Genomic DNA, 12,900 nt, shown 5'->3' with positions numbered 1-12,900 from the left:
AGTAGATATGTACCTACATAAAAATTATGCAAAGCAAAAATCTTACTAGAGTAGCATTCTTATCAATGTGATATTATAAATTGTGAAAAAAAAACATTATTCTGCTGGTTCAGTATCAAAAGTTTTGTTATCCTGTGAATCTTCAGACGCTGCGACATTCTTTTCGTCGTTAGTAATACATTTATCTTCTTCGGGATTTGGATCCGGTTCTTGTTTATCTTCAATATTAATATTTTCGTGGTCTTGGTTTACACTATCTCTTTCGTCTGTTTTTGCTAAATCATTATTGACGGCCAAGGCATTTTCAATGCAGTCTTGTTTGTAATTGTGTTCGACAGCAGACGTGTGGGTTATAATGGAAACTGGCACAGCCTGTATATGTTTCTGTATGGTCTCATTAGATGTATTCCCATCATGAGATACTGCAGGAACCGGAATAAGTGGATCATCCAATACCTCGTCTGTGTGTTTTTCGCTATTTGAAACGTCATCACCGTGCAAAACTGATGCGAAATTGAAGTCATTATCTATATTCTCTGAATACTTGCAACGTTCCATTTCTTCACCATCCGATAATATTTCAATAGGGGCTTCATCTCTCACAACCTCGATAACGTCATCATCAGAATTGGGGTCCTCTAATTGAGAAGTTACTCCGCTGATAATAACGTTCATGCAGCCATTTTTGTTAGAATCTGAAAAAATATATGATTAGATATCTTTTAAATATATAAAAGGAACCGAAACTAGTAAGTAAAATTCCAATAAAAATATACGAGGCAACAATTCACATATTTTTAATACATTTTGTAAATAAATCTTAATATTGACACATACTATATAAGTTTGCAAATATCATATATTATGTTTAGCCGCAAGGGTCATATGGACTTAGGTGCCTCTCTTTCGACTTAGAGTATTCTACACAGAACACCATCTTTTATTTTGTATGTGTGTAAGTATTTCACTCTCAAAGCTCTAGAATGATTCCGATATTTCATGGAGTCTGTCATAGGTGGTATAACGATTGGGGTAGGATCGGCTACTATCGATTACCTGCCATATGAATATGGATATAGCCCTGAACACTGAACAGACAAATTGTTTGCTGATCACAATCAATACTTCAATGATTGTGCTGATTGTACGTAAAGATAATTTGGTTGTAGATAGTGTCGACGGCGGCGGGGCAGTTGTGGCTGGATCTCTTGGAGCACCTCCAGCGTCGCTTCACCTGGCTCGGCTTGTTGTTGGTGTTGTAACGCTGACCGTTCAGAATAAGGGCTATTCGGCCACGCTGCGACGTCGTGAATTGGGCTTCTGAAGCACAGTAACAGCCCGTGGTTATACTATATTAGGGGGTATATTTAAAGATAGAAAGCCAGTTAACATCGCAGCGCTTGTTCGGCAAAAGTATGAAACTCCTAATTTGTGTATTCTACATTGTCCACTGGTTGACGATTGATCATTGAATACACAAATGTCGTCAAGCAGTAGTTGATCGGGTACTCAAGTGGCTTTAGATGCTGAGTAGTATGTATATACCTAGTAAGATTTATTGCAAGTTAATTTCACAGAATTTACAGGACGTTTATCTCATTAATATTTTGTTTGATGGGTTGGCTACCAGGCATTTGACTCATAAAAAACCTAATAAATCATCACTGATCACCAACAATTCAGAATACCGAATTATTTAGCGAATTAATCTTTAATCAATAAGGTAATAAATAACTCTACTCGCAGAAAATCTAGGTACATGATAGAAGGTAGTAATAGAAATAGATTTAAAAAATAGCAGGTACATCATATTATATTATTTATAGGAGCGTTACTTCCTAAATTTGGTGCACTAGCACAATGTTAAAACATAAATAACTAACAACAACATACATTCCAAGTTAATTGTGTGGTTCGTTAAGTATCCATTTTTGGTTCATAGCCACCCGTTAGGCTGTGTGCGCATTGCGATATTTTTGTCCCAGAAATACATATTATAGCATATGAGTTTATAGAGTTTATACAGCGTCTAAAGAGTAAAGTTAATGGTAAAACTAAGCTTGATGCACAGTTAGAGACGAAAGACGGAGGAATATTGTCAGGTCCAGCCGTTACGGATGTATCGAGAGTCGTTAATAATAGCTTAAGAAGTTTCAATTCAGAGATATCGATGAAGCGTAGGGTATCAAGCCAATAAAAGCTGGTTATGGTTGGTACAAAGTTTCTCACGATTAAAATAAGATACAAAATTTACAATATACCTAAACTATATAAAAATTATCTAGTTACAAAATTTTGTCTTAGTCTGTTTCTGTTTTGATTTTCAAGATAGGGGACGTAGGATTTTTTCGAACGTGGATTGCGCGGTTTTGTACCCAAACGAATTGAAAATTTTTCTCCTCAGCTAGCAGTTTTGTCTTGTTCAGGAGCTCCGTGTGATGGGCGTTATCAAACACCTTATCGGCGCAATTGGCGTATCCGCATATTAATGATTGTGTTCCCTGAACGTGGTGAGCACCTCATCGTTGAAGGTGATGACGCCAGCTTGACACTTGGCCTCCGAGTAGACGTGGGCGCACAGCCAGCGCTTCTTCGCGGCGTCCTCGCGGTGCCGCCCGTAGTACCGGTGGCCGCCGATGTGTAAGATCTGACCGCCGCGTTGAGATCTCGTTATGTACACTGCAAAGTAATAGTTTATAAACACGTCACCCTGTATGAAGCGTTTCCAGTTGGTAGCTTAGTTCATGAGCAGCAGAAATATAAGTTTAGTTGTTGTATAAGTATTTGTTAATATTGATTGTATGTTTTATACGAACTGGAATGTATTTCTGCTTCCAATTGTACTAATCAATGGTGAACTAGGTACATAAGATAATGCTTTGCGGGGTAGGCTGTCGTGGCATGATGAACTTAGTCAGTTTCAGTGAAGGTAATACTTAGAGGGCGGGCCTGGTGGCATTTCACACCCAAGATCTGCCCCCGTCGGGATTCAAACCTGGGAAAGTCCCAGTCGTCGTTTGATGCGCGTTCTATCAACCCAGCACCGTACCTATTTATTCACATAATACGTGATGTTTATCTACGTTATCTTTATCTATGGGACAGAAACACAATTATTGCGACCCTATGCTTCCCCAGAGCTTTACTTGAACAATGTACCTACGTAAAAAGAATAAAATAATCTATTTATAGTATTGTGCTTTAGGTACTTACTAAAACATTGAGCTAAAGTAAACATGTGATAGAATATCATATTACTCTACCCAAATAAAAATCACATCAAATTAATAATTTCACGGTAAAAATAAATTTTACGATGTGTGTTACGAACCGAAATATTTACGATAAGTCGTAGATAAAAACACAATTTATTTCTGAGGTCCCGAGTCGCTATTAGCAAATTTTTACATTTTAAATAATTTATCTAAAACAACACGTTTAAAAAATATACCTATATATTTTGGGGCCTATAAAGCTAAATCTCAAAACGGTTTTCGAGTTTCACGCCATAATATTTTAGAATCGTTCTCCTTTGGATGGTGATGCTTATTGTGGATAAGAACGATCTCGTCATAGACAGTGTGGACTTTAGCCTTGCAGTCAGAGAAGGAGGAACACTTCCAGGCTTTCTTGACGCTGTTCAGGCAGTAGGAGCGGCAGTTGAAAGCGAACCCGCCGACCACCAGCTGCCTCGTGCCCCGCACTGAGGTCCTGTAGAACACTGGAAAACGATGGCTTATGACAATACTGAAGGTACACTCACGAGCAACGAAACTGTTCCACTGACATATGGAACGGCAATGGCAGGTGGAGCTTTTTTATCGGTCGCGACCGTAGTTGGCAAATTCGTAGTCGTTATCGCAATGACCTTCCAGTCCTGAAGGTAGCCCAAGTTTTTCTCAAGACAATTTACGGGCAGTGTGTCTATGTTTAAGGTATCGGTAAAAAATACTACAGGGTGACTAAAAGTGATATACTAAGGCGAGAGAGGGTGACTCCGTGGGTCATTCTATACAATTTTTGTTCTAAGACTTTACGAACTATAATTCTTTGTTGATGCCTCCCCAAAGGTATTGTCCACTCAGTTAGTACAGCGCCTTTAGTTAAGGACACTGCGCTGAAATTTCAGGGGAAGCCTTTTTGATGGCGCTCTACAAGTAGGTAGCCTTCATCTGTGACGCGATAAAGCGGCGGTCCGTGGTTGTGTTGTCCATAAACCGCGATGGGTGTGTCCGGGGCATCCTTGGCGCATTTCAGCACTGACTTGCACTTGCCCCGGATTCGCCTGGAGCAGCACCAGCGCACGACGCTCCCGGAACACTCCTGGTAGCAGTACGTGTACTTGTTGAACACCAACATCGGGTGTTTGCCCTTCGACGATGGCACCATCATGCCTGTAATTTTAGTACAAAAAGCTATATCTAATCGATATTGGTATCTCATGGCCGATGCTTACGTCCAATTTACAAATTATTTAAGCGAGACTTTTTGAAGGAAAGTCGTCTATAAGATTTTTAACTCCAACTAGAACCCCTCAAGGGGATACTTACATTGGTACTAAGAGTGTCCAATGACTAAGACCATCCTTACTATCCTTACTAATATTATAAATGCGAAAGTAACTGTGTCTGTCTGTTACTCTTTCACGCCAAAACTACTGAACGGATTTGAATGAAATTGGTATACATACGGTCTAGACCCTGGGAAAGAACATAGGCTACTTTTTATCCCGGAATTCCCACGGGAAAACTTTATAAGGCGAAGCGAAGCGCGCGGGAACAGCTAGTTATATATATTTTTCAATGATTTTAAACTCCATCCTCCGCCACGTGAAAAGTCGGTGGTTCATGATTGTGAATTGCAATGTTAATGACGAAGACGATGTACAATTATTGTATATAAATAATATAACTACTAACCTCATATAAACATCTTTTTAAAAAATATATATTTACCTTTGATATAAATTGTTAATTATTTTGTTTATCGAATAATAGTTTTAAAAGACACGAAAGAGTTTATTAATTTAGATTAAACTTTATTAATGAAACTTCTGGCGCAACCACACATACAAACACACGATAGACTATCTCTAAAGTTTAGTAAGGTTAAGATTAATAACTTGTAACAGAATATCGAGGAAATTAATTATTTAACGAGTCCAACGAGTGGAACTAATTGTTTTTTACATCAAATCATTATACCAACGAAAACTACCGATCAAATGAAGACAAAATGCTTTTGTATATACATGCCCTTTTGTATTTAAGAAACCCCTAACTTAAGTACTTCATGGTCATCACTTGAATATAAATATGTATGTTAGGTAGTTCGTCTCAGGTCTTCAAAGCCTAACGTATCTGCCATCCTTAGTTTTGATGATGGAGCTGGAGTCGGGTGGGTCGTGGTTGTGCTCGCCGTGTATCTCTATCGGTATTTCGGGTGTTTCTTTCTTCGCCTTGATGTAAGCCTTGCACTTCCCCCGGTACCGTTTGGAGCAGATCCATCGAATACATTTGTTTTCTTGATGACAACAGTAAAAGTAGTTGTTGAAGAGCAGCGTCGGGTGTTTTTGGCCCAGCACTGTTATCAGTAAGCCTGAAATTTAAAATCTAATGAGGATATGAAGGAGCAAAGGTGTTGCCACTGCTCCGATCAAGCTGGGCGGTTTAGCTCGACGGTCACATGTCGCGATTCTGTATAAATAAATACCGACTAGCTGTAATTTTTTGATACCGCGATGTAGCACTTTCGATTTGGTTTCACGCTTCCTTGCTATCTGTTGGTCGTCCTTGATCAGGATCTATATCTTGACTTCGAAAGTTGCGCCTATTCAGTGTAGATGTCGCCGAAATTAACGAAAACCTTGTACCTATCTCAAACGAAAATAAAGCACAGGGCGCAGGGGGCAGGTTTATTTTTAATTAATAGATAAATGCGATTTTAAAAAAACCTACTTCCTTATTTTTCACCTTTGGCTGATTGTTGATCCTCTTTTTAGATTTCAATAAGTAGGTATTACTTAATTGATAATTTAATAAACACGCATGTGTTTAACAGTGTTCCAATTTTTATTTTACTTACTCAGTACGCTATATATATTTGTTTTATGAGAGAGGGGTCAGGTTTCTTTGAGCCTGACCGTACCTAAATACAATAAGTATGTATGTTTCTGATTAAAGTTTAATCTATTATTTTTCGTCTTTAGTAATGTGTTACTTTAGTGGTTCATGATTATGCTACTCGAATATTATGGTCGGTACATCAACAGTCCTGCTGTCTGCCTTCTTATAGTCTTACGTAATTTCCATCTTTAGCAATATAAAATTGGGGTGGTTCATGATTGTGCGTGCCGGATATCTCTATTGGAAGAGCAGGGGTCTCACGATTCGCCTTCAGGCACGCCTTGCAGTTGCCTCTAGATCTTCGATACGTAACCTTCCTTGTAAAGCAACCGAGTCTACAGGATGTCTCACAGATCTCGTAGTTAAAACTGGGAATGCACTGAAAGTACCACTACAAACATCCGACATAAAGAATGTTTTCAGGACTAATACCCGGGCTGCTACTGCCACGAACAAACCTATTACAGTCGAATTTACGACAGTTCTAACGAAGGAGCGCTTAATTAAAGCATTTAAGGACTCTAGTAAAAAACAACGACTGACCACTAAAACCATGAACCTAGACGGACCTGATACCCCGGTCTATATTGCCGAAAGTCTAACAGTCAATACCAAGAGACTGTTTTATCTAGCGAGAGATTTTGCTAAGACATACGGCTACACTTTCTGCTGGACAAACAATAACAAGGTGTACCTGAGGAAGAAGGAAGGAGCGAGCTGCACCAGGATCGACTCTGAGTCTGACCTGAAAAAGTTACAAGCCAACGAAGAACAGCGCGTGCCCACGAACAGCGCAGCCTGACTATTATTTGGTAGTAAAACATATAATTTTCTATTTTTCTGTTTTTGCCTTAAATGTTTAATTAACTTAAGAAACACTTTGATATATATTTTATTCATAGTTTATGTATTAATGTTTGTTATTATTATAGTTACGCGCAGAGTAAACTCACACTCACACAAAACCAAAGCACACTCACACAACGCATACCAGTACAACAACACAAACATTACACTTTACTCATTACATTCATACACAGCACATTCACACTCACACTCACACTCACAAAACACATACCAATACACCAACACCACAGATACTTTTTACCTATTCCACTGTGTTGATGAATTACACTTATACAAATTACATGAACACAAAGCCACAATCACACCTTTAGTTACAAAAATACTAAAACGATCGCAGTCTCTAAACAATATAAGAACTATAATAAACAATACAAGAACTAAAGAACTAAAACCTAGACCCTCTTTATTATTAATACAAAATGTCAAGTAACATTATAAATTTAAATAAAACCATTGACCAATTCTCTATCTCAAATGTACATCAGTGCAACCCAGAAAACTGTCACTCTTTTATTGATAAGCCCCAAAACTATCTTAAAATTCTCACACAAAATATAAGATCCATAAATACGAATTTTGACAACTTTCAGACTCTCCTTGAAAGAACATCATTAGACTGCGATATTATAGTCTTAAACGAATGTTGGCTCCCCTGTGCGACTAATGCTAATATCCCGGCCCTTCCGAATTATAAATCTTTAAGTACCACGAAGCATATTAATCAAAGTGACGGAGTTGTAGTTTATATTAAATCCAATCTCTCATTCACAGTAGAAGAGCCAGACTTACAAAACTCTGCATCTGGCCTCTTAATTAAATTAGATACTAATATCTCCATATTCTGCATCTATAGATCCCCAAGTAATAACAACATTAATACGTTTTTGAATTCATTCAATTCTATACTATCTTCTCTTTCATCATCGAAAACAGTCATAGTAACAGGTGATATAAATATAGACATAACACCTTCCTCACTCGACACCCGCTCGCATGAATACCTCAACAGCACAGCATTTCATGGCCTTCTTCCAGCCCACCAATTGCCAACAAGAAACAATAGTTGTCTAGACCACACTCTTCTCAGGACTAAATCTTCTTCTGAAACTTTCATCTTTCCTTCTACTATCACTGATCATACCTCAACAATGATTTGCCTTGAAACAAAAACATCTCGTCACTATGCAATTAGGAAAATTCAAAAAATTGACTACGAAGCATTAGACCTAGACATAAAAAACCTTGACTTGCAACCAATTTTAAAAAATTCAGACCCCGAAAATGCTACAAATTGCCTTATAGTAAATCTCACTAATATTATTGACAAAAACACAACCGTAAAAATCCTACCTAAGAGAAATAGAATACTTAAACCGTGGATCACTCCAGGGCTGCTAAAATGCATGCGAAATAGAGATCACTTGCACAAAAAACTAAAACAGTCTCCAGATGATGAAATTCTAAAAGTCACCTATACCAGATACAGAAATTTTTGTACTAAAATCTTAAAAAAGGTAAAAAGGCAACATGATGCATTTGAAATTAAAAAAGCGGGTAAAAATAGTAAACTTTTATGGGAAACAATAAAAAAATCTACTAACTCCACCAAAGAACAACATTCACCTACTCATCTACTATCTTCTTCTTTAACAGCAATACAATCATGTAACAGTGTCAACAGTTTCTTTGCCAATATTGGTAAAGAACTTGCTGAAAAAATTCAATAACCTTCCGTTATATCTAAAAGTACATATTCAACCGCTGCCACTACTTCTTCTTTCGCCCTTCTAGACACGGATAATGACGAAGTTGAATCCGCCATTAAATCTATCAGACATAACGCTGCTACCGGCTGGGATTGTATCTCAGCCACCATCCTAAAAAGATATATTAAAACTCTGACGCCTATTTTATGCCACATATTTAATCTATGCTTCCACACTGGTGTGTTTCCCAATTCTTTCAAAAAGGCAATCATTCATCCTATTTTCAAGGGTGGTGATCCGAAACCAGTTACAAACTACAGACCAATTGCAGTACTCACAGCCATGTCCAAAATTTTAGAACGAATTCTCAACAATAGACTTGTAAATTATCTGGAATCAAACAAATTATTATCTAAACAACAATACGGATTTCGAAAACATAGATCCACTACTGATGCCACACTGGCTTTAATAAACGAATTAGTTCATCACCTCAACAATCGTAAAAAGACTCTTACCATATTCTTAGACCTTGCCAAAGCATTTGATACGGTACCCATCCCCACCCTTTTACTCAAACTTCAATCTCTAGGCGTCAGAGGAACACAACTTAATCTTTTCCAAAGTTATCTGACTGATCGATCCCAAATAGTTAAAATAAATGACCATCTTAGCACTGAACAATCTATCTCCTATGGAGTACCTCAAGGAAGTATCTTAGGCCCTACACTCTTTCTTGTCTTTATTAATGATCTCTGCAAACTTGAATTACAAAATGGCTTTATAACCTCATATGCCGACGATACTGCTATCACCTTCTCAGCTAATTCATGGACAGAACTCCAAACTGTAACTCAAATAGGTTTTAATTATGTATACAATTGGCTTCTCTCACACTCATTAACACTGAATACTTCCAAAACTAAACTTATTACCTTTTCTTTGCGCTCAAATTCTCAACCAACAATTCCTATTTCTATTAAAGCTCATACTTGTTCATCTCAACGTCAAACAGTATCTCTGAACACTGAATGTATATGTCCTGTTATTGCCTCAACTGACACAATAAAATACCTCGGCATAATATTAGATAAATACCTCAACTTCAAAGCCCACATCGACCACCTTACATCAAGAGTTAGGAAATTGATCCACTTTTTTAAAACTTTAAGACACATTACTAATCCACATATCATCCGGACCGTCTACTATGCGATGTGTCAATCAATAATCTCATATTGTATACCAATTTGGGGTGGTGCCTGCAAAACGTATATTAAGCCTCTTGAAATAGCTCAACGTGCTATTTTAAAAGTTGCTACTTTTCGACCTTTCCTTTTCCCTACATTTCAACTGTATCAATTATGTAAGGTACTTTCTGTTAGACAACTTTTTATTCTTAACACTACTCTTACTCAACACATCAGAACACCACACACTATCTCTAACACACGACGTAAAGACCGAATCTGTACACTTCCCACTCCTAACTTTACATTCACTAAAAGATTCTTTCTTTACCTCGGACCCTATCTTTATAACAAAGTAAATAAATATAAAACTGTCTACAACCTGAATAGCATAGAAACTAAACATATTGTAACTAATCTACTCCTAAAATTAAATTATGATGAAACGGAAAGTTTCATTGATAACTTTATTGAACTGTAATTTATAAATAATATTAATTATGTATATCGAATTTAGCCGTAAATCATACTCTCACAAACACACACATACACACACACACACACACACACACACACACACACACACACACACATCTACTCACACGCGCATTACTGCAATTTTTTTTTTTTTTTTTTTTTTTTTTTTTTTTTTTTTTTTTATAAATATTTTAACTAAAATTCTGATTTGTTTAACTTTTTATTTTTCTGTTGAACTAAGTTAAAGTAGTTACGTAAATTGGAAATGTAATAGTTTTTTGCACCTACTTTACCGGTAGTCCTTACTACAGGTTTTTAAAAAAACCTATTTAGGACACCACTGACCCCATATAAAAATAACATGTACTTACGCTCTAGTGCTTACTTTAAGAATACTGTAACCATATTCAGAAATAAATAATTTTTATTTTTTTTTTTTTTTTTTTTTTTTTCTTCTAGAGCAGTACCAGCGAACAATACCTTTCGCGCCTTTCGGTTCCTTTTGTAAACCGTAAGAGTACTTTCTAAACAATAATGTTGGTTTTTTTCCCTTCACAGACGGTATGAGGATACCTGGAAAAGTAAACATACATTATACTCTTTTATTAACATCGCATAAATCAAAATTATTCAATATAGTTATAGACTAGGAACAGTATACAACAGAGACATTATTGACTAGCCTACGATGTATTTTTTGCAGAATTACCTAGCTGGGTTAGTGTAGTCGCTCTGTAGCGCCAGTTATATTAGCTTCAGTTGCTGACTGTCGTCCCACTGCTGATAGGCAGTACTTTGCTCATCAGAAAAAAAAATGCTGCTTCACTTGCACGAGCTGTTTATAGTTAGTACAATTCGATAAAAACTCATTTGACTTAAAGTTGCGAATATTTTTTTATTGTTAACGAACAAGACAACTCAAACAACAGTGTTTTTAAACTAATCCTAAAAAAGCTAAACTAAACGATTGAACAATGTGAAAGACATTTTTTAGACACATATATTAATTTTTACATATTTTCCATCCTCGGTGACATGGTAGGGAGGCGGGTTATGGTTGTGGTCATCGTTGATCATGATCGGTGTCTCTGGCTTGTCTTTACTTGTCTTCAGATACGCCCTGCACTTTCCTCGACGCCTCCTCGAGCACCGCCACGTGATGTATCTGAGATTGCGGCTGTTCCCGTCACAACTGTATGTATGCTCTCTAAATAAAAGCGATTGATATTTCCCCACTACCGTCGGTATTAAAATTCCTGCAAGTATTAAGGATGCTATCGATCTCGTATTTAGATGATTAGCGATCAAAAAGAGATGTGCTGTTTTCTCTGCTGGTGTGGTTATATTTGTAAATAATTAACCAAAATAATGATATAGGTATATCGTTTATTTATGCCTAGTTTAAAACTTTGTTTAATTTTACATTACGTAGGTAGGTACTATGTAAACTTTATGTGTTTCCCATCTTTACTGGTGAAATATTTAGGCGGTGGATGATTGTGCTCTCCACACACCTCGGTTGGCTCTTCGGGTTTGTCTTTGAATGTTCTGAGAGACGCTTTACAATTCCCTCTAAACCTCTTGGAGCAGTGCCAGCGGATGACGGGAGCGTTGGGGTTGCCTTTCAGATTGAACCGGTAGTTTTTGAATATTAATTTGGGGTATATACCCCTAGATGGCGGTATTAGATAGGCTGTGAAGGAAAATATACAGTTAATTATTGGGAAAGGTGTGACAAAAGAGATTAAGATTTTATTTATATTAACGTGGCATGCTCCTTTTGCAGACAGTTTAAGAATTCCTATTAAAAGTAAATATAAGGTTTGTTCCAATCAGCAGAGCTATTATACATATAGCCGAGAGGTGTTCTGAATAGCACGATAATTAAAATGTAAACAATGGCCATGTTTGTGATATTTTTTTTATAATAAAAAATATTGTGGTGCACAATCAGTGTTGTTGGCAGAAAAAGTTAGTAACAAATTGAGGCGCAGTTACACTTCCTTAAATTTTAACGTATTCTCCTTCTTTAGTGATGTGGTACTTGGGCGGTTCGTGGTTGTGTTCGTCGAATATCTCGGTCGGTACGTCGGGAGTCTCACTATTTGCCTTTAGATACGCTTTGCACTTCCCTCTAGTTCTTCTAGAGCAGATCCAACAAATATAGTTAGCGTTCGGAAACTTTTGGAACCCATAAGAGTAGTTTCTGAATATTAACGTTGGATGTTTTCCCTGTGACGACGGTATAAGAATGCCTGTAAAAATTAATATAAAATGTACTATAAAAATTGAACTTTATTATGAATATCTTCTGTTATGTGTTATTTCTAATTACCTATATTTTCCCAAACTGAAAATATATATTTTTGTCCTTTTGATCTCTAATAGGGTCTTCATTTAGGTGGAATTTCGCCAAACGCTAAACGTATTTAGTCCCTTGTCAAACGTCTGTCAGTTAGTACAAAATGTATTTAAAATTAGATTTAAATACAATTTTAAATACGTTTAGCGTTTGGTACCTAAAAGTGACCCTTA

General features: G+C 36.8%; 1 protein-coding gene and 1 long non-coding RNA gene across 2 annotated transcripts; both read right to left on the bottom strand.

The window, feature by feature from the left end:
- On the bottom strand, positions 1-760 carry LOC125488696. The gene has a single exon (XM_048621924.1). It carries the CDS (start codon positions 673-675, stop codon positions 97-99), a length of 579 nt encoding a protein of 192 aa, XP_048477881.1. The 5' UTR covers positions 676-760; the 3' UTR covers positions 1-96.
- Positions 761-11,240: 10,480 nt separating this feature from the next.
- LOC125488702 lies at positions 11,241-12,141 on the bottom strand. The gene is made up of 2 exons (XR_007266419.1): positions 11,806-12,141; positions 11,241-11,621 (listed from the first exon to the last, which is right to left on the bottom strand). It is a non-coding gene; the product is annotated as an uncharacterized LOC125488702 (long non-coding RNA).
- Positions 12,142-12,900: the final 759 nt, after the last annotated feature.

This window comes from Plutella xylostella, chromosome 6, assembly GCF_932276165.1.
Source record: "Plutella xylostella chromosome 6, ilPluXylo3.1, whole genome shotgun sequence".
NCBI lineage: Eukaryota > Metazoa > Arthropoda > Insecta > Lepidoptera > Plutellidae > Plutella > Plutella xylostella.
The sequence above is the reverse complement of the archived record's forward strand: the minus strand, read 5'-3'. Positions and strand labels throughout refer to the sequence as shown.

Coding starts and splice junctions, on each gene's coding strand:
- LOC125488696 (XM_048621924.1), bottom strand. CDS start 675: ATGAACGTTATTATCAGCGGAGTAACTTCTCAATTAGAGGACCCCAAT.